The following is a 24222-nucleotide window of genomic DNA, read 5'->3' on the forward strand; positions in this document are numbered from 1 at the left end:
CATTTACGGGTGTTTAGACCGGTCGTGGTGGGTTTAGCGTTAGGCGAGTTCGAGTTTCGCGACACGTAGGTAGATATCATCAGCCCGATAAGATTACGGATCTGCGACATAAATCAGCGGCTGGAACAGCGCGGATCTAGGGAACAGTTGGAGGAAAGCCGGAGGAACGAGATCGTGCGAACTATTTGCGACTTTCATCTCGGTGAGATAAATGTCAGGCGTCGTTCGATCGCGTTCCTCCGCGAACGGATCAAGAATGTCGCGGCGATGGAAACATTCCTGCCGGTTTGCGTCCTTTGCGGGCGTTCAAGTCTCTAATTGCCAGCGCGCCTTCTCTCGCCGCACGCCTTCCACGCCTCGGCGGTGCTCCAAACTAGCGTACGCCATGAAATAACGCCCAAATAACACTCTGGACTACTATACGCCACGAAATAACACCCGAATAACATTCCGAACTACCATACGCCAAGAAATAACACTCCAAACTACCATACACCACGAAATAACACCACAAACTACCATACTCCATGAAATAACACTCCAAGGTGTCACACGCCGCGAAATAACATTCCAAAGTGTCTAATGCCACGGAATAACATTCCAAAGTGTCACACGCCACGAAATAACATTCAAAAGTGTCAAAATCCGCGGAATAACATTCCAAAGTGTCAAATGCTATGGAATAACATTCCAAAGTGTCAAATGCCTCGAAATAACATTCCAAAGTGTCAAATGCTACGAAATAACATTCCAAAGTCTCACATGCCACGGAATAACATTCCAAAGTGTCAAATGCTACGAAATAACATTCCAAAGTCTCACATGCCACGGAATAACATTCCAAAGTGTCAAATGCTATGAAATAACATTCCAAAGTATCACACGTCACAGAATAACATTCCAAAGTGTCTAATGCTATGGAATAACATTCCAAAGTGTCAAATGCCACGGAATAACATTCCAAAGTGTCACACACCACGGAATAACATTCCAAAGTGTTACACGCCACGAATAACAACCGAATGATATTCTGAACTACCATACGCCACGAAATAGCACTCCAAACTACCATACACCACGAAATAACACCCCAAACTACCATACTCCATGAAATAACACTCCAAGGTGTCACACGCCGCGAAATAACATTCCAAAGTGTCACATGCCACGGAATAACATTCCAAAGGTGTCGCACGTCACGAATAACAACCGAATAATACTCTGAACTATCATACTATTACTGAAATAGCACTCCAAACTACCATACGTCATGAAATAACACTCCAGGGTATCATACACCACGAAATAATACTGGAATAACACTCTGGACTACCATATACCTCGAAATAACACTTCAAAGTGCCATACACCACAAAATAACACCCGTATAATACTCCAGGCTACTATACGTCACGAAATAACACCCGAATAACACTCCAAGCTACCATACAACACGAAATAACACTCAAATAACATTACAAAGTCCCATACAATAAACCAAAAATTTATTTCTAAATAAAAGAACTGCATACACTTACTTTCTTATCTCCACCCACGTTACCTTACAGTAACACCAGTTTTCTTTTTCTTCCTCTTTAATTATAACTTATTTCGCGTTATTCCCGATGATGTCTTTTTATACTTCGCGTATAAACTATTCGTCATTTCTCGTTTAACTTATGGCTGCCTATTATTATTCGAACGTGTCTCGTTTTGCATATCTTTCATCAACATGGAAGACTGTAAAGCGGAGCAACACCAGTGCAAATACCAGATTGCAAAGTGTCAACGAATATTTAAATCACAATTATGCGTTTAGTTAGATCGTAAATGGTAAAAATAGTGTCGAAAGAATTTTTGAAACGTTAATCAGTGTCGGAGGCTAGAATCTCGTCGAGATGAAATTCGTTGGTAACTAGGTGACACGAGCTGCATCGTGGCCGGTGACTTAAAGTACAACCCACGTGGTCTGCTCTTGATAATTGGCCATTTCCCTCGTGGACGCGCCGTTAAACGCTTCTGCCCGCTCGTTCCCGGCGAGATCGTTCTCAACACGAATCGCGAACCGCCTTGAATTTAGGTTATTTTCTAATTGCACGCACTTTACCGTAACTTCCGGTCTCTCGCGGTGCCTCGCACGCTCCTCTGCGCGCTCGCTACGTTTTTCGCCATTTTTTGACAGCATTCTGCGTCGAGATATCCTTCTCTACGTCTGTCCGTTGTTTTCTGTCTCTGATCGATAGTAGATAATCGTGTTATAGTGTTGCCTATTCGTTTCTACCCCTTTCATGCCTTTGTCAACGCTTTGGACGTTGCTGTCGTTGTTTTCTTTGCCATTTTTTTGACAGCATTTTGCGTCGAGATATCCTTCTGTACATGTATTCGTTGTTTTCTGTCTCTGATCGAAATTAGGTAATCGTGTTTTAGTGTTGCCTTTTCATTTCCACCCTTTTGATGACCTTGTTGACGCTTTGGACGTCGCTGTCGTTGCTTTCTTTGCCATTTTTTTGACAGCATTTTGCGTCGAGATATCCTTCTGTACATGTATTCGTTGTTTTCTGTCTCTGATCGAAATTAGGTAATCGTGTTTTAGTGTTGCCTATACATTTCCACACTTTTGATGACCTTGTTAACGCTTTGGACGTCGCTATCGTTGCGCTTTCGCTATTTTTTGACAGCATTTTGCGTCGAGATAGCCTTCTTTACGTCTGTCCGTTGTTTTCTGTCTCTGATCGAAATTAGGTAATCGTGTTTTAGTGTTGCCTTTTCGTTTCCACCCTTTCGATGTCTTGATCAACGCTCTGGATGTCGCGATCGTTGATCGTCGATCGATCGCGTTGAACTTTTCGTTTAGATCGGTTTGATAACTTCGGGCAAGGAGAAATATTGCGAAAGGTTTCGTAATATCATCGACTGTTACGTAATTGTAGTGTGCGTTATATAGGGTGATTTATTCGATGTCGTTGCGCTGATTTATGTCATTGTTATTGTCCATGGCGAACGATTTTTTCACGAAAGGCGAATGTCTTTGGGAAGAGTATACTTTGAGGTTCATTTTTAAATGGGTGGAGGAAGGAGGGGGAGAAGGTAGGAAGGATGTCAATTTTGAAAATTGTTATAATCGTTATGAGTTATATTATTGTAGTAATATAGTATACTTGGTGTTTGCTTTATTCATAAAAATTTGACATTAATAAGGATAGTGGTGGTTTGTTGTCAGTAAATTAGGTGTTTTCTAAATTTGGAATTAAAGGATTAATTTTGCTGTTTCCTTCTTTTATGGAATTGTTTAACATGACTGTATATAAAAATAGTTAATTTGGGAAATATTTTAATTAGAATATCGGTGATTTTCTGTTCTCAGTGCTTGTTTTATTTAGGGAAATGTAGTATTAATAGGAATAGTGATTGTTTCTTGGTAATGAACGAAGATGTTTTTTAAATTTGGAATTAAAGGATTAATTTTGTTTTTAATGGAGTACTATAATATGGAGTACTATATTGTAATGAACTATATATAAAAATAGTTCATTTGGGAAATATTTTAATTGCAATATCTTTGAGTCTCTTGTCCTTAATATTTATTTTATTTATGAAAATTCGACATCAATGAGGAAGTGATGGTTTCTTATAAATACATAAATTAGTATAACAATTTTTCTGTAAATACAAATTAATCCTTTCTAATATGTCTCCAATAAATATAAAAGAAAAATGAATCTGTACATGTTTTTGACAGGACATACAACTGTTCAATTTTCCTATAAGTATCCTTCGTGAAGGACAATAATAGTAATTAATTACCATTTCTATAGTTTAACTATTTTCATACTTTCCCAAATACCTAAAATTACATCTCATAAAAATTGACAATCAACGCGATACTATGCGTCATATCTGACTCACGTGCGACCCGAACAATTTGCAGAAAAATTCGGAGAAAATCAGAAAAACTTTCGCAAAAAAGGCACGACGTGGCGTAATTATCAATGCCACTTATCATCTTCAAAAATTTATTCGTACTCAAAGCACCAATTCCATTTCCAAAGACAAAGTACAACTCGCGAGACACACCCAAGTCAACATAATCCTCCACGCTATTCCATTCCGAATAACAAACGAGGAGCCCTAATCACGTCGATAAAAGACGATTCTCTTTGACAATAGATTCCAATTTTCTGCCAATTATTCGCTCGTCAAAGGACGTCGACATCTTCGCCATTTTTCCCCGCATAGTTCCCAAGCCCCTGCCAGCCATTGCGTACGTTCCAACGAGGATTGACGTCACGCACTTGACGCAAGGTGTCAGTTTTGTGTGTCACATCTAGCATGTTAATCGAACGGAATCGTTGGCGTTCGAGTTCCGTGAAAACGTTGCGATACTTAACGCAGCCAATTTCCCGTGCACGTATCTATCCAATGAATCACGACGACGTCGATTACATGTTAACCGGTATCTCTCGACGTGACTCTGCCAAATCGTGTCCCCACCCTCAACGATTCTACAAATTCTTGATAACGTCTGCGATATCCCCGAACGAATTTCGCAAATTTTTCTGTATTTTATTTCGCTCTTTATCCCCTTATTTTCCCACGACATCTTATTTTCTTGACACTGGCAGCGAATAGCAAATGGCGAACACGTTGGTCGTCGCGAACGATATCTCGTATGACTTACGACACGTCCGTTACTGGGACAAGGTCGCCGTGAAATCTGGAATGTCTCCTGAAAAACGATTCCGGTTGAGATCGGATCAGACACGATCCAGCACGCTGAGTAGATCACGTTCGAGAACGTCGCGATCTACGGATAAACCTGCGGCAATCGATAGGAGGTAGGTTAATGAAGCCTCGGGGGAGAGGATTGAAAGCTCGCGGAATTTTTCCCGAGCACAACGATTCCGCGAATAACGTGTCTCGTTCTGCGAAGTTTCGTATGCAAAGCTGGGATATATACAGGGTGGTCCGTAAGTGCGCGTTTGCGATTCGGAGGGTGAATCGGATTTCAATGGATTTTATTTCGTGTTACATTGAAATGGAGAACTGTTCTTGGTAAAATGACGAAAAATTATAGTAATTTGTGCTTGTAGATTTTTTCGGTGAAGGTATAAAGACGTAATAATTCAAAGCTTTTCTTATGCGATATTTTTCTTGGTTTGATGATGGCATTTATGTTGAATTAAAAATAAAAAATCACACGTATTTTGTATTTCGATATTGAGAATTAAAAATTGTAATAATTTATTACTTTATTCATAATATATTTGAAGTGCGGATTTTTTAGAAATATAAACAAATATACTTCTTCGCGCGATTTTTATTCAGAAAATGTGTTTTATTAGTATTTATTAGTTAATATATTTTCTAAATAAAAATCGAATATATTTGTTTACATTTGTAAAAAATCCGCGTTTGAAATGTATTATAAATAAAATAATCAATTATTACAATTCTCAATTCTCAATATCGAAAAACGAAATACGTGTGATCCTTTATAAAATTAAATAATAGGTACTTAAATAATAAATATGAAACAATACATTTTCTAAATAATAATCGCACGAAAAGGTATATTTGTTTATATTTATAAAAGAATAGAATTATAAAAGAATTAATTATTACACTTTTCAATTTTCGTTACTTGTCTTCGACTCCTGTGTCAAACTATAATTTTTGAATAATTAATTCCCGATAAATATTTAAACAATATTTTTTAACCCAAATTTGAACGTTTCTTTTTGAACACCATTAACTTCTTCGTACATTTTAATTATTATCCCATGATGTAAAAAAAGTGTGGTGCAAATCACGCGAATTTTTTTTAAAACCTTTTTTTAATAATAAAATTACCGATCTCTAATGAGTATTTAAATATAATATACATTATCAATAATAATTAAAGCAGTACGAAAATGAAAATAAAACAGTATACATAATTAGAATCACGGTGGAATAAAAATTAATATCAATTCTGCCAAAAATGCAATTGCATATTCTCAGAAATTGCACAAATAAAAATTTAAAAACAAGTCATTTTCACCCCTTTGGTAGTTCTAGTATTAAAACCCTTTGCACTTAAGAGGTGCCCTTCAGTCGCCATTTGATAAAATTTCGAAGCTCGATATTAATTAATATATCAAATTTAAAATAATGTGACAATGTGCAAATTATCGAAATTAAATAATTCTACTTATTATGCGATTCCTTAATTATTATTTATTATTATTACTTATTATTCTTTATTATTTATTATACGATTCTCAATTATTATACGATTTCTTATTCACTGCTCAAAAAATAGGATCAGCTTTATAGCAGAAAATTTTTCATCTCGTACCCTTCTTTAGCCAAAAAGTCGTCGAGTGTAAAGGGTTAAATGGTACAGTATTTACACTATTAAAGTTTTCTAATTTTCTTCCATACGATGGATAATTTGAGGTACCTCGATAATCCGCGAGTGTTTCACCTATAAAGAAGGACGAGAATCTCGTGGAACTCGGGAGAGCCTAATCTCGGTGGAAAATCTCGCGAAAAACGGAAACGAAGGACGGATAGGCTGCAACCTGATCCAATCGTCGGGAATAATCGACGCCGGGGAGGCAGATGGTTTTAAGGGACCCAAACGTGGAAAACAATTTCTCTTCGTGGCAAATATTTTACCTCCAAACAGAGCACAATGGCGGTTCTCTGGCCTGCGGGCACAATGGCCCGTGGGTTTAAGAAGGAAAAGCCCGCACTTTGTGGAAACTGCCGTGGGGCCGTTTCACAAAAGTATCGCGTTCACGCGGCCGTGCGTTCTGGTTTACATACCACCCTCTTGGTTTTACGAAAAGGCGACAACCCTCGAAACCCAGCGCTATCTATCGAAAAATATTTACCCTCTGACATTTATATGCTCGTCGCACCCTCGGCGTTTGTTCCGTTCACGAGAAAACATTTATCAGGAGAATATGTATTAAATATATATATATACAGGGTGTTCCAAATAAACCAGGTCAGATTTTTACCGATTATGAGGATAGGAAAAATATTTTACACGCAATTCGTATTATACGAAGAGACCGATAAGAAATAATTTTCCGGTCTAAATTTTAATCGGAATATATATTAAATATATATAATATAACTGTATACAGGGTATTAGAAATAAACCAGGCTTTATTTTTACCGATTACAAGTATAGGAAAAATATTTTACACGTAATTCGTATAGTACGAAGAGACCAATAGGAAATAATTTTCCGGTCTAAATTTTAATCGGAATATATATTAAATATATATAATATAATTGTATAGAGGATGTTCCAAATGAATCACGCCAGATTTCTGCTAATTATAGCCGCAGGGAAAATATTTTACACGCAATTCGTATAGTACGAAGAGACCGATAGGAAATAATTTGCTTATCTAAATTTGAATCAAAACATGTATTAAATATATATAATATAACTATATACAGGATGTTCTAAATAAACCAAGCCAGATTTTTACCGATTATGAGGATAGGAAAAATATTTCACACGCAATTCGGATAATACGAAGAGACCAGTACCAAAAATAATTTTTCCGTCTAAATTTTAATTTTGAGAGACGAAAACGACAGTACTGTCTTTCTTTTTAATTTATTAGAGTAATAAATATCCGAATTGGTGATTTCAATGATTTATATGAACGAATACTTCAAGTTTTATTTAAATTTTCAAAGTTAGGGTTCAATTCGAGGATAAAATATTTTATAAAATATATATATATAATAAAATTGTCGCGTTTTTTGATCGTTCACGAAGATATCGGATAGTTAGATATTCTTGGAAGATAAAGCATCGAGGTTAGTCGCGTGCAAGGGGCACGTTATGTCTTGCAATTTTTCGCGTATACATATTCAGCGTAGAATTATTTGGAATTGATATCATTAAACGTCACGAAGGATTAATCGTTGGCTGTTGTCGCGATAAGGGGAATGTAGGGCAAGGGAGCTATACAAAGTACGCCTGGTGTACTTAATCCTCCTGATATCTCGTCCACTATCAATATCAGATATTCTACCATAGTCTTTCATTTTTCTATAGTTCCCGGTTCGCGAAACTAGCAATTACCATCGTTGGAATTTTTATTCCCACGTTTCCTTAAATTTCTAATCTATAGGACTCCATTTTGATCGGGATTTACCACGAAACACCGCGAAATTTGCTATTTATCCACCCAATTTTATTAGAATTCATTGTCAATCTTTTTTCCCATGATTTTTAATTAATTTCCAATTTTTTAAATTAATTTTCAATTTAATTTCCCATTTTTAATACATGAGACTCCATTTTAATTCCATATTACTAAGGAATATTGCGAAAATTGCTAGATATTGTCTCTAATTTCGCTAGAATTCGGTGTCAATCGTTTCATTAAATTTTTAATTCACGAAATACCATTTTGATTGCGTATTACTGCAAAATATTGCGAAAATTGCTATTTATCACCCCCATTTTGCACAAATTCGTCGTCAATCATTTCCTTAAATTTCTAATCGACGAGATTACATTTTGTTTGCGTTTTATCATGAAATATTGCGAAAATTGACATCTATCATTTCCAATTTCGCTAGAATTCCTTGTCAAGTGTTTCGAGAAACTTCAAATCGCTAAAATTCGACTTTATTCACCCCTAACATCATCTCTCGCGCAATAGTTTTGGTGATTCTACAAAAGAAGTAGATGTTAATTACAAACTATGCAAAATGGCTATATTACAATTTCGCACATACAATATCAGCAAGGAAAGTCTAGATTTAAATACGAGTTACTAAATCCTAAATTCCGCTTGCCATAAATCAATAAACAAAGATAGGACTGACCACAAATCACCCAATCAGTCCCAATTCCATTAGAACTCATCTCATTCAACAAATTTCGAATCGCCAAAATCGTATATCCTGTTCAGTGTAACACGCATTATCTATCGCCTTACCACCCTCTCAATGGAAAACACGAAACACCGTCAAATATCAACCCCCATTCTCAACCTCGTCAGAACCTCTCCCCACTCGTTCCTCAAAATTTCACATAATTCTCGAATAAAATAATCTCTCTCCCCTCGCTCCACCCATCTTCCAAAACCCTCGAAAACTCTACCATCTCTTTAATATTCCTGCTTCATAGGAGCGGAAAAAAAATGGTAAAATTTAACGCGACGAACCACTCGTATCCCCAAGTGCTAGGCTTATCCACGTGTGCAAGCACGCACAGCGACACGCTTAGCCACACGCAGGATACTCGTATAGACGTAGAGAGGCGCGTGGATGGTGCGTAGCAAGGATATATTATTCGGTTGCTCGTGGCCGGTTGGCACGGCGTGTTTAACTACCCCCGGGTGTGCGTGGATCAGCCGGCTAGATGAAGCGGAGCCGGGCCGAGATAAAACACACTGTAAACGGCCGGCCGGTCGGATATTTGGTTACAGGGAGGCGGCGGCACGTGCGCCGGAGCTCCGGGCCAGGTGGTGGAGCTCGTGCCGTTGAAGAAACAGAAGAGGCAGCAGCGGGGGTGGGAGGCTCGGCGGACGGGCTGGACGAAGGAAGGGGAGTAGGAGGATGCGAGTCGGTAGGAGCGAGCGTGCTCGAGGAGGTTAGTTGCTCACCGGTGGCGGATGGCGAGGTCTGCTGCGGCGACAGCAGTACCACCACCAACTACAGCCACCGTCGTCATCACCTCCACCATATACACCGTCGCTATAGTCATCGTCACCAGCAACAGCAGCGTCACCGATGTCAGCAGCGAAGGGACAGCGTGGCTAGCAACGAGCTCGTCGTCGACGAGGAAGCCGACGATGAGGCTACGTGCCAGGACCAGGCTGCCGCTGCTCCAACTCATCGGGACATCCGTCACGAGCTCCATCACCTTCACCGTCATCACCATCTGCATCACCACCATCACCACCATCATCACCACCACCACCACCATCATCATCTGCATCATCTTCATCAGCGGCTGCGGGACGACAGACCGCCCTGCGATCGGGACCACAGCGTCGACCGCATCGTCCGGACCAGCGATCGCCACGCGGATGGTACCACCGCCACCGACAACCCTGCCACCGTCACTGCCATGACGAGAGGATGCAGGATCCCGCCCTACCTCGCCACTCTACTCATCCTCTCTTACACTCTCTTCGGTATAGCAGGTCAGTGCAATTTTTATCTCATTCCTCGTCTAATAAGAGTGCATCGGACACGAAAATCTTGACAGACTGTACAATCGGAGACGCGAATGACACGTAGCTTTGGCATTTTTTGACACGCCTCTCGTCGAATAGTGACATTTTCGATCCGAAAAATCGCCCCTGTTTATGAGGAAGTGAAACAGACATAGCTGACAATAGGCTGTGTGCTTTTTACAATTGTCAGCTTCTGTCATTGTCATTTAATCTATCCTCGAGATTAACTCATTTGCATCGTGGCTCTACTTAAGACCGTCCGTGTCACCGCGCGCGTATCAGTACCTAATTAATCGATCATAATGACAGTTAAAGGGATTTTCACAACAAAAGTAAAACTCGTTAGGTATATAATGAACCGATGTAGATGAGATGATCACAAAAGGGATCAAACGTGATCTGTGGCGTATGAGGAATATTCAGCAACTGGTAATGGAAAAAGTCAACTCGCGGATTATTCCGCGCTCGGTGATAGGCGACAGTTATGTCTCGCGGATTATTCCGCGCTCGGTGATAGGCGACAGTTATGTCTCGCGGAATATTCCGCGCTCGGTGATAGGCGACAGTTATGTCTCGCGGAATATTCCGCGCTTGGATGCAAATGGGTTAATTAAATCTTAGACTCGAATTTCCCAATCGAGAATGTCTAAAAACCGTCACCATTTTCCAAAACAATCTCCATCTTACGTCAAATTAACTTTACATCGAAGTGCATAGATCGTGGAATTGGGCCACCGCGAAAGTGCCATTTTCCATAATGACAGCCGCGTTCCTCCAATTTTTAATTCCATTCGATGCTTACAAAAAAGAAACTTGGCGACAATCGGTGTGTTGCGAAATTGCCATTTTCCCGATTTACACTCGGAGTCCTCGATGTTTGCGAACGGTGACAACGAAAAAATGGCCGCGTGGCGCGGCACAAAGGGATCCCATTGTCCGTATTTAGAGTACGCGGTCTCGAGTGGACGCGTGTCGTCGACAGATCGCAAGAATGCGACACGTGCGTCGGGGACCCGATGACCCGCGACAATTACGCGCATACCTCGCGAATTATTCCCTCGAATTTGCACACGGCCCCGCGAATGGTCCCCGAATGGTCCCCGAATGGGAACCGTGACCAAACATCGCCAAGCCCGAAGCCCTCGGGAAAGGGAGAAGTAATCGTGGCAAATTTGCAAATGACCGAGCAACCTGTCATTTCTCCGTTGTACCCGACAATCTTCGCCGATTATTCACCGTTGGTCCCAAAAATCATCTTCCTCGTCGCGAACGATGCCCTCGACGTGGTTCCTCTACGCGGAGGAACGAGCGGGTGTTTTCGGGAGACACGCGCAGCACCCTTGGCAGCCGCGCAGAATTATAACAGGTGACAGATAGCACGCACCAGCGGATGCAACGTGCGACGCGGGCGTCTCCTGCACAAGAACGCCGGTGTTCTTGCGCACAGCTCGTGGCCTCTGCCGCGTCTCTCTTATTACCTGAAACGTGGCGTGCGCGAATATTTTCCAACTTTCGAGCCGTTCCACGGCATGCCCGATTAACGACACACCGAGTGCCTGGCGTTCCTCCGGCCCTTTTTGCGAGGGCCAAGTGCCATCGGGGGCAAAAACCATCCGCCATATACCGATCCACTGGATATCGAAAATGCGCAAAACAAAGGGGTTGTCTTGCGGATTTTGCTAAAGAATTCGGACAATGTCTTTTGCCGCACTGCTTTCAAATGGAATTTACGCGAGGTTCCAGGATGAAACGGGAAGAAAATATTGGATTATTTAGCAGGGATATTTTTGGGGGTTGTAAATGGTGAATTGCAGTGGGATAATTTAGGGATTTCACTCATCATGTATCGTGTATATTCAACGTTACCATTTAAATTACCGTTTGTTTTACGCGTCGCGTGCAATTTTATGTTTACATATACAGGTAGCCCTCCTACAACACGGCATCCTATAACACGGTTCATAAATTTCGGGAACCCTCCTACAACACGGTTTCTAATACGATAAGAAAATTGCAAAACCTTTGTACAACACTGTACTTCTACATGAGCAGTGACGAAGAAATTTATTAAATTAAAGTTGCGTTAAATTAAAATAATATTTTTGTTCTTTTTTTTTTGTTTTGTGTTGCATATACGTTTATATTTTTAATAAAAATTAAGTTGTTTATGTAGAGTTGAAAAAAAATTTGTTTCTAGTAAGTTTTCGGAACGTAACCTCACTTTTTGTACTGCGTCTGGGTCTCATACAACACGGTTTCACACAACACGGCATTTTCTAGGAACCTATCTACCGTGTTATAGGAGGGTCACCTGTATTATACGATACTCGTGGAAAATAGTATCCATACTTATGTTCTTTCCTTTGTTAACACTAAAACTACCGATCTTTAGTGGGTACCTAACTATAACGTGCACAGATTATAGTAATTTCAGCGATACGATGAATATGAGTGAATATATTGATTACAGTTCTTTCTTAATATCAGTTGATACCAATATTATTCTTAAAGCAAGTGTATGTGTTCGGTGATTGCAAAAAGGAAAATTCTGGGACCAGTCATTTTCACTGGGTTGGTAGTTCTAGTGTTAACCCCATTGGCAATATTAACCCTCTATATCCACCGTTTGTAACACGGTTTGTAATCAATTAACCCTTTACACTCGAGGATTTCTTCGTTACAGAAAAATAGTAATTCGAAGACTTTCTGTCATAAATTCGACGATATCTTCAATTTCGATGGTAAATAAGAAATAAGAAATCGTATGCAAATTAAGACAGAATTATTTTATTTCGACATTCCACGTTATCGCATCGTTAGGTAATTTTAAATTTGGTATATTAATTAACATCGATCTTTAGAATCCGATTAAATGGCGACTGAGAGTCGCCTCTCGAGTGCAAAGGGTTAATATCGATCGTTGAAGCGTTTATAATAATATATTGCAATGTATAGCAATGATTAGATTGGAAGTATAATATTTTGGCATAAATGGTATAAATTATTGCGATTAGAAAAATGTAGAAGTTTCGAATTGTTATTACTTTTATAGAGAAAAATTCGTAAAGTGCAAGGGGTTAATATTGCCAATGGGGGTCAATAAAGAAGAGGACACAAGTGTGGATAATATTTTCTGAAATTGAAGAAATTAAAATGGTAATGTAGGACGATGAATGATAAATAGGGAGTGAAATGGGTTTTAAATTATGGCTTAATATCGCGGATCGAAGGCTGGAGAAAAAAATTGTTCGATAAACGGCAAATAATGGCACTTAACGTCGAAGCCGGTGAAAGAAATTGCGTTAACTATCGGCAATCTTTTATAAAATTGAAGGAATTCAAATGGCAAAATTAAATGATAAATGGTAAGTGGTTATTATAACGAGATAGCTTTCAAATTACGATTTAATATCGTTGATCGATGCTAATGGAAAAAAATGGCGTTAATATCGATAATCTTGGGAATGAACAATTTTTAATGATAAATAGCACGAAGTCGTATAGCTTTTAAATTGCGACTCGATATCGCATACGAGAGTGAGTGGAAAACAAAAATGTATTAAATATCGATAACCTAATCTTCTCTAATCGAATGGTAAATAAAAAGCGGCACGAGGATGAGATAATTTTAGATTACAAAGTAGTATGTGAAATTGAAATTGGTGGAAAAAAATTGCATTAAGTGTCTGTACAATCTTTCCCAGAATTAACGAAATTTAAATGGCAAAAATCGAAATTGGCGAAAAGAAATTGCATCAATATATTCTATCTAATCTTTTCCAAAATTAACGAAATTTAAATGGCCAAAATTGAAATTGAAAAAAAGAAATTGCACTAAATATTTATACAATTGTTTCCAAAATTACGGAAATTTAAATGGCAAAAATCGAAATTGGCAAGAAAAATTGCATTAAATATCTGTACAATCTTTTTCAATACTAATGAAATTTAAATGGCAAAAATTGAAATTGAAGAAAAGAAATTGCATCGAATATCTATGCAATCTTTTCTAAAATTGCCAAAATTTAAATGGCAAAAATTAAAATTGGCGAAAAGCAATTGCATCAAATATCTACCTAATCTTTTCCAAAATTAACGAAATTTAAATGGCAAAAATTGAAATTGAAGAAAAGAAATTGCACTAAATATTTATACAATTGTTTACAAAATTACCGAAATTTAAATGGCAAAAATCGAAGGATAAATAATAAATAGCACTAGAAAGAAATAATTTTACGTTGCAATTTAAAACCAAAACTCAAAATTGGCAAAAAGAAATTGCATTAAATATTGGCATAATTCTTTTTTAATTTAACGAAATTTAAATATCAAAAATGGAACTATAAATCGTAAATGGCGCGAAAAAGACGTAATTTGAAATTACAACCTCGTTCCGGTAATCGAATTTAGCGATAAAAAGATTATAAAGCTTATAAATATAAATAATTTTTGCCGGATTTCAAGAAATCGAGACGATAAAATTGATCGATAAATAGCGAGTAATTGGAGAACGAGATAGCCTTTAGATCGCGACCTAACATCAGCCGATATCGAAGTCAGGGACGTCACAAAAGAGCCCGGCGAAGGATAACGGGGAGGAAAGAACGGTTTTCCAGTTAAGTTTTTAGGGTGTTCAAAGGGGGTTAGAGGATCGAGACACGAGCACTTAGGCCAGTCCTAAAATACGGGCCAGTCCTTTGTGTTTGGCAAACCTGGAAGCCGTCGGAATTTCTAAAGCGGCCATTCGACAATTCGCCTCTCCCTTGTGCCCGGTAATGGGATAAATGATGCTTGGCCTTTGGTCGTTACACGACTTAATCGAGCAAATTCGTTGAGGCGCTTTCTCGCCGTGCTTTTATCGACTCACCATCGTGATTTCCTCCTGGACAATGGGATCCTTTCAGCCTGCCCCGCAGTGCACGATTTTCTTACGGTAAATTTGACGATTGCACGAGGAGAACGTCCAAATATTTATTATAGAAGCGAGTCTGTGAGACTGAGTGACATGGAACAAGGATGTCAATGACGTATCTAGAGTTTTATTCTTGACACGTCAACGATATCGCGAGTATCAGACGGTTTAGAGAGAAAATTGGGGATGACATTCGTTGACGATCATCGAAGATTAATCATTTACAATTTAATGCTATTCCGAAAATATTGTACTGGGCAGAGAATTTTTCTTGGGATCGAAACTTCGTCCTAAAGATGTCCAAGACTTTCAAGAACATTCGAGGTTTCCAAGAATATTTGAAGTATCAAAAATTTTCACGATTCCTGAAAATATTCGCGATCTCTAAAATTTCCGAAATTCTCAAACGTGTTCTACATTTCCGGAAATATCCGAAATCTTGGAAATATTAAAAAATTCCTGAAAATATTCGGGGTCCCAAAAATGTCAAAAATTCCTAAAATATTCGGGATCCCAAAAGTGTAAAAAATTCCGGAAATATTTGGGATTCCAAAAATGTCAAAAATTCCTAAAATATTTGGGATCCCAAAAGTGTCAAAAATTCCCGAAAATAATCGAGATCCAAATGTGTCAAAAATTCCTAAAATATTCGGGATCCCAAAAGTGTAAAAAATTCCGGAAATATTTGGGATTCCAAAAATGTCAAAAATTCCTAAAATATTTGGGATCCCAAAAGTGTCAAAACTTCCCGAAAATAATCGAGATCCAAATGTGTCAAAAATTCCTAAAATATTCCGGATCCCAAAAATGTTAAAAATTCCTAAAATATTCGGGATCCCAAAAATGTCAAAAATTCCTAAAATATTCGGGATCCCAAAAATGTCAAAAATTCCTAAAATATTCGGGATCCCAAAGGTGTCAAAAATTTCTGAAAATACTCGGTATCCAAAAGTGTCAAAAATTCCCGAAACCTCGGAATCGAAGACCTCGACACCACCGATTAACGCGAATAAAAAAGAAAGATTGATGGAAAAATATGAAAATTGTGCGAGTGACGTGGAAAGCGCCGGCTACGCCAGTGAGGGATGTCGCAAAGGTATGCATCTAAGTAATGTTGGCTGTATTTTTGTTGACAGACGCCTGTTCATCGCGGTCGACGCCGAAACCACGGCCACCGACGCCGACGCCTCGACCAAATATCACATTCCACATGTACACGTGTCCACCGGATTATGCGGAATGGTACTGCTTGAACGGTGCCACATGTTTCACTGTCAAAATCGTCGATTCCCTCCTTTACAATTGTTTGTAAGTACACCTTTGTAACTACTATCTCTCCGCATGGGAAAAGTCTTGCACTTGTTCTGGAAGGTGATAGGGGTACTGTCAGGTGTTTCGTAATAACCGTATCAGTTCACCTTCTGTGTATGCTTACCGTTACCTTCTGGGAATCGAGCTAATGCGAGCTAATACGATGCTATAGTATAGATACTCCAAACGAGTATACCGTGCAAGTATACTTACATAAAATAAAATGGACGATCACACGCGAAAGAACAACTGCAAGACTTTTGCTTTGACGAAATGTAGGCGCAAATATCTGTCACGAATCGTTTTGACGAGATGTAAACGCAAATGTCTGTCAAACGCTTTCTTCGGGATTGAGACTCGGGATTTGATACTCTGCTCTGCCATTTACCGTACCTTTCACTGTTCCGTCTACTATTTGCATTCCACGCAGTCCGCAATACCGAGTAAAAGTGCGTGACACTTTACCGAAAGGAACTAGGAAGATCTAGGCGATCCTAGATCACCTAGAAATTCAGACGCGATAGTTGACCGCCTCGTGAGAACGCAGGATTTTCCGAATCAAGGCTCCTCGACGAATAGCATGCAATTCTGTTACACGCTTTCTTTCCAGCCAATACTGCTGGATTAACACACCTTTCACTGACAGATCTGCTATTAACCTGCTATACTCTGTCATGTTCCCTGTTATTTTTTCCAAAGGAATACGTTCGATCAGCTATGATCAGAGAATACCAGGCTTCTGCTTCGTGATTCTTCGACCAATCTGCTCCCAACTCTCTAGACAGTCTATGTACTGTCATCCCAGTACTTTTCTCAAAGTACGATCTTCACCTCGAGACTCAGCCGTGATCGAGGACCTCTGCGTTCACGTAGATTCACAAGTAATGCGAATAACGCTGTTAAGCCTCTGCGTAATGTATTCTATAATACAATGTTCCCTGAGACTTTTCCAAAAGAAACACGTACGATCCTCTGCTCGAAACGCAGTCCTCACGAGGGACCTCGCGCTCATGAGAACGCGAAGGTAGCAGCCTTCGAGGCTCGACTCCGCAATGGCGGATATTCAAATCACGGCTCCGTTTGACTCGCGTGGTTTTCGTGTCCAATGGAACAGCCGTTAACCGATCATTACCTATCGTATCTATCCACTGCGGCGACGTTACCGTTCATTTCAGAAATCTACCGTGAATAATGGCAATGGCATGTTCCGTTGCAGTCCCAGCGAATTATCGTATCGAACGTTAACTCGCGCTTTGTTTAACCGTGCGATCCCGACCCGCCTGGGAAAACGTTATTTCACGTGCTTCCCGATGGAACCACGAATTTGCTCTCACGGCCTGCCTCGCGTTCCGCTCCGTGCACCTTTTAGCGTCGTTTTCGACGATAACCATCGATCGTCCACCCCTGCAATCAACGTGCCCAGGTATGACAGGTATACGCATACCTGTGTCCAGATCACTGTTTCGTTTAAAGGGATCGTCGACTCTCGGATGATTTACAAATTTGGACACAACAGTGTCCATTCGCAGTGTGCACTTTTCCTAGGCTAACCTGTTCTCCAATCGTTGCATAGATGACCCCTGCTTTCCCTCGTAGACGCGGGACACGGAAATTCACTTTGCTCGATCAAGATTTCATGGACTTGTCGATAGACTGGGAAGTGTAGGAGACTCGTGTAGCCTTCGGTTGCGTAGCCTCGAAATCGACGTGCCGTTTAGAGAGGTCTCGATCGCTTTCCAAGAGGAAGCGAAACTATCTCACGGTGCGAGGATTGCGACACGGCTGTATCACGCGTGGAATTTCAGCCGCGAAGACGCTTTGGAATATTGCGTAACGAGACACACCCTTGGTAAACAGAGAGCCGATCGACGAAAATACCGAACGCGTTCCTCTCAATCGCCTGTCATAAATCTCTCCAGGAAACTCGGGGTTATTTCCTAATTCCGTGACGCGGAAGGCCTAAAAATTCCGACCTGTTTACCGACTAACATCCTCCGGGTCTCTGACACGGTCTTCCTTTACACCTGTGCCATCTCTCCGCGCCGATTCCCTGCACCGATTCGCAGCTTCTGCCAAGAGGATGTCACGAAACCTCTAGTCGAGTTGACAGAATCTAGGAATTTTCTGCCCGGATTCACGGAATCTCGAAATGTCCTGGACGAATGCCCGGCCACGTGTACACTCGAATGAAAGGGATCACGGGATCCCGTGAAGATTACACGGCAGCCGACTTTTTTCTCGCTCACGCACACCCTTCGCTGGGAATCGCGTTGACACCGTGCTGGAACAATCGCGATGGATCCGAGGTTAGAGCGAAGGTCGGAAAAGGGATCGCTGTGTCCTCGTTTCGCCAACGCTTAATCCCTGGCTGCGTGCCGATGACACGTACCATGGAATTCCTACGGGAGTCCCATGGAGGCCGGCTCCTCCGCCGATTGTACGAATCGCCTTTTTCTCTTTACGGCCATCGCGAGCATCGTGAACCGACACGTTCTTCCGACCGTCTCTCCCGTCGACCTTCCAGCCGATTTCAATGGACTTGGAAGGTTCCGTCCATGGATGGTTCTCGTGGAAACCTTGGCAGGTCCGAATATGTTGCTCTTCGATCGTTGATTGTTGTTGACGACGTGATAACTTGGCAAGAATAGGTTAGGTTTAGGTTTAGGTTTAGGTTTGGTTCTCGTGTTTTGAAGATTTGTTTGCTAGGGGTTGAAATACCGGAATAGATTTGATGAGTATAAGTGTAAATGTGGTGTAGGTATATGTAGGTATATATAGTTGGTAGTAATAAGAAAAATGGGAGGAAAGAATAATAACTGGAGAAGGTTGATAGCAGGAGAAACCAACCCCGAAATATGCAAATGTATTAGTGATTTCGCGACGACCTTGAGGAAAAAGACAGAGGACAGACAAGAAGTGATACCAAAGACTAGGACTATACGTGTACACATACGTAAATACCTAAATACAGTAAGGTTATGTGCAATATGGAATATGGAGATGTAATTCTTAAACTGTATGCAGTAAGAAATAAATATCTATCTATCTATAGTTGATGGTAATTAGCTTTGTTGTTGCACAAAATTGTATATTGCTAATGGATAACCTAAACCATTTACAGTGATACGATAATATCGTGTTTGCAAAGGATTAAATAGCGACTTGTAAGAGTTACCGATACCATTTTTGTATAAACGAAGGCATCAGAACCTATTGTATTGCTATAGCTATTGTAATTCGTATAGATTTTTGATCAAAATTTTCAATTGTATTGAAAATATAAGTAGGTTAAATTAAGCTTATAGATTCATAATCTGTCGATATATTTAATAATATTTTATACGAAATTATTTAAATTATTGGAAATTGTATATTGGTAATGGATAATACGTTGTATAGATAGGTGTACCATTACCATGCACAGGTACCATTTTTATAAAATTGGTAAAATTATTTTATTTTATTTGCCGATCAGTAACTGCTTCCTTCTTACGCCATGATAGATATTAAATTAAACAAAATCATTTTCGAATGAAGCCATTTGAGATGATACTAAAGTACCGTGTCCACAAAGGGTGAAATAATAATTTGTAGAAGTTGTCGTTCCTTTTTTAAAAATTGGTTGGTGTTTTATTTTATCTTATTTTATTTTATTTTATCTACGGATCGGTAATTGCTTCTTCTTACATCGAAGTAGATATTACATGGAATAAAATAATTCTTGGATGAGGTCATTTGAAACCACACAGAAAGTACCATATTTATAAAGAGATGATTCTCATTTTATTTTGTCCAATATATAAATAAATAGTTAATTACGCTGTTTCGTTAGTCGAATTTCTATAAATCTATAGTATTTTAATATTATTGTAAGAATTTAACCCTTTGCACTCGAGAGGTGAGCTTCAGTTACCATTTCATAAAATTTGGGAGATAGATATTAATTAATATATCAAATTTAATGTAATGCAACAGTGCGCGAGGTATCGAAATCAAATAATTCTACAATTTTATTATTATACAATTCTTTATTTACTGCTGAAAAAGGTATCGTCAGTTTTTTAACCACTTGCGCTGGAAAGACGTGTCACACACGTCGTAATGCTATTGTCGCAGAATCGCCAACGACGTGGTATACACGTTGTCAGGCAATTGTCACAGAAACACTGGACCGTATCTGTGAATTTCTTGCCAGTGCAAGTGGTTAATAGAGAATCTTTGATTTTCTACTCTTCTCTAACCAAAAAGTCGTCGAGTTCAAAGGATTAATTTTATTTTCATTTTCGTGGAGGATGTACTTAGTATTTATATGGTGGATTTTATTTTTATTCGCGTATATACGTTATGTGTGATAGTTGGTAATAATTTAATGATATTCGAGTTTGTATATATTTTGATCTATTTTGAAGGAATTGTTTCAATTCGTGCGGTAAAGAATGTTCGCATTTAGGAATTAAAGAGGTACGATAAAAATCGTTAGATATATACAATTACGCGCGAGAGATCGCCGATAATCAGTAATTTATCAGTGGCGCCACGGGGTTCACCGAGGATTAACGATACCGGGGTCGGTAATAGCATTTAATTAAACTAGACGGTATTATTTGTAAAATGTAGGATTATCGCTGCTCTTAATACGGTGTAAAGAAACTAATGCATCACGGAGCATATTTAAATAAATCTAACTGTACAGACTCCAATTTTAATTACGTTATAAATTAGATTTAAATCAGACTTCGAATCAGATTTTCAATTAATTACTAAATACAATTTAAATTAAATTCAAATTTCTAACTGTACACGCATTATTTACTCGTGTTGCGAAGTATCGTTGCAAAACAGGAGACCCACTCTGGGCAGATTACGTAGAATCAGCCTTGCATTCCACTTATCAGCTTCGTCGATGATTACGCATTAAGAAGATCGGGAAAAATTCAAAATGGAATAGAAATTCAAATTTCTCCGCTATTCCCGCCTTACTTGTCATAAGTAAATACACTGGCTCGCGTGTGGCGCGAAATTTAAATTATCCGAAGACCCAAGACTCTGTCAAACAGGAGATTCACTCTGGTACCGTGGGCAGATTACATAGAGTCATTCTTGCATTTCATTTATCAAGTTTATCATACGTAATTAGTTTAACTATTTTGACAATTGCACATAATAGTTCCAATATCGAAGTATAACCTCAAAAAGGAAGACCTCGATTGCGAAGATGGTAAAAATTCAAAATTGAATAGAAATTTAAATTTCTCCACTACTACTCTAGCTTACTTGTTATAAATAAATACATTGGTTCGCGTGTGGCGCGAAATTTAAATTATCCGAAGACCCAAAACTGTGTCAAACAGAAAATTCACGCTGGTACCGTGGGCAGATTACATAGAGTCATTCTTGCACTTCATTTATCAGCTTTATAATACGTAATTAGTTTAACTATTTTGACAATTGCACATAATAGTTCCAATATCGAAGTATAACCTCAAAAAGGAAGACCTCGAATGCGAAGATGGTAAAAATTCAAATTTCTCTGCTACTCTTTCCTCACTCGTCACAAATAAATAACACACCTGATCACGTGTGGCGCGAAGTTTAAATTATTCGAAGACCCAAAACTCTGTTAAACAGGAGATTCACTGTGGCACCGTTGGCAGATTACACAAAACCAGTCTTACACTTCACTTGTCAACTTTGTCATACGTAATTACTTTTACTATGTCGACAGTTTCACATAGTAGTTCCAATATCGAAATATAACCTCAAAAAAGAAGACCTCAATTGCGAAGATGGTAAAAATTCAAAATTGAATAGAAATTTAAATTTCTCCGCTACTACTCTACCTTACTTGTCATAAATAAATACAATGACTCGCGTGTGGCGCGAAATTTAAATTATCCGAAGACCCAAAACTCTGTCGAACAAGAGATTCACTCTGGCACCGTGGGTAAATTACACAGAATCAATTTTGCACTCCACTTGTCAACTTCGTTATACGTAATTAGTTTAACTATTTCGACAATTGCACAAAGTAGTTCCAATATAGAAGTATAACCTCCAAGAAGAAGACCTCGATCGCGAATATCGTGAAAAATTCAAAATCGAATAGAAATTCAAATTTCTACTCTTTCCATGCTCGTAATAAATAAATACACCGGCTCGCGTGCAGCGCGAAGTTTAAATTATCCAAAGAGCGAAGACCCTGCCAAACGCGAGACGTTAATGGCGAGGTTTCTCAAGCAGGAATATCAGCCATACGCGTACGAAACCGTGAAACCGTGGACAATATTTCAGCGAACGTTTCGCCATTCACCATTTATCAAAGCCGCGAATCTTCGACCGAACGAATCGCCGATTCTGCTTGCCGGCATGCAAACGACCGAAAACACCGCGGCGAATAAATAATCGGCGTAGTAGCGGCGCAGGCCGATTCCTCTCGCGAGCATCGTACGTGCTACTTTTTCCTCGTTCGCGCTCCCATAATTTCCGCGGAACGAACAGGAGGATTCCGTGAAACGGACGGAGAAAATTCCAGCGGTGGAAAGTGCTGGGATAATAAACGTTTCCACTTTCTTGCCGCCATCGCGGCCGCGCGCGCGCGCGCGCTCACGCCAGCCACCGAGGACGAAGACGACATTTGCTAACGAGACCAGTGACCCTCGACGCCGTTGGCACGATTTCGCGGTCTACCTCTGCACTCTGACGAGGTACCTGTGTTACACTCGCGAGATAGCTTCGTGTCTCGTGAGATACACGAGATAGTCGAGATAGTCGAGACCTTCGACGTGAGAGGCGAAAACCGAAATGAAAGAACGCACACACACACACATACATTTGCACGAAGGTATTCGAACGAAGGTTTACGTATGCCATTCTTAACGAGTGATATATGCGCGTTCAACTGGAATATTCGAAACGATAACGATGCGTATCGCAAGCAGGAAGTCTCGAGATTATACCAGCAATTTGTCTTTTTTATTTTATCTCCTCGCTTAATTTGCAATTTGGTTGAGAAAACATTAGGCAAATTGTTTTAACGCTTTGATTACGAAGGTACTCTCCCAATAGATACCTGGGTGTGAGTATGGACAAGGTAGTCTGCTGTCACGATGTTGGGTCATTAGGTGTATTTTATCCAATCCTGTAATATTCGTTTCAGGTAGGTCAGGTAAATCTGAGGAATATTTGGATGTATACTTGCCTCGAAGAATTATATTCAAAACGATAATGACGTGTACAACAAAGAAGAAATCTCGAGATTATATTAGTAAAGTTAGAAAATAATTGATCGATTAGTATAGCAGTTAGGATACATTTATCATAGACACGTAACTTAAACATTTATTAGAACATTGCGATACATTTATGATAATATCGATGAATCGGGAAAATCTTTGGATATATGCGCGTTTAACTGGGATACTTAAAACGATAATGACGTGTACAGAAAGGAGGCAGTCTCGAGACTATATTAATAAAATTAGAAAATAATTGGACGATGAGTATATTAGTTATGATGCGTTTCTTGTAAGTATGTATATTTATTATAAAATTGGTGAGTCAGATAAGAATATTTGGTAACGACGTATGATAATAGCAGAGAGCACCGTTAATTAGAAACGACGTAGATAGAGCCAGCGGCGGAACACACTAGCGCCACCACGGCCCGTAACTCGGACAAGTGCACCGTAAATCTCGCGTACACCGCCGAATCGTTTCCCAATTTCGCCGATGACGCGTTTCCACGAAATCACCGGCCCTGTTCTGCGCCTCGATAACGATTCGCTGGCGCGAAAA

The 24222-nt window shown here is 39.4% G+C and overlaps 1 protein-coding gene across 1 annotated transcript in view; it reads left to right on the forward strand.

The window, feature by feature from the left end:
- The window catches only part of LOC108546172 (uncharacterized), a 113692-nt gene that overhangs the window by 83358 nt on the left and 6112 nt on the right, over positions 1-24222 (forward strand). The window contains exons 2-3 of the mRNA XM_017898121.1: positions 9453-10172; positions 16254-16425. Coding sequence (XP_017753610.1) covers positions 9453-10172; positions 16254-16425 — 892 coding nt within the window. The remainder of the gene's footprint in view (positions 1-9452; positions 10173-16253; positions 16426-24222) is intronic.

Source organism: Eufriesea mexicana, unplaced genomic scaffold, assembly GCF_001483705.2.
Source record: "Eufriesea mexicana isolate 0111107269 unplaced genomic scaffold, ASM148370v2 scaffold611, whole genome shotgun sequence".
In the NCBI taxonomy this organism is placed as follows: domain Eukaryota; kingdom Metazoa; phylum Arthropoda; class Insecta; order Hymenoptera; family Apidae; genus Eufriesea; species Eufriesea mexicana.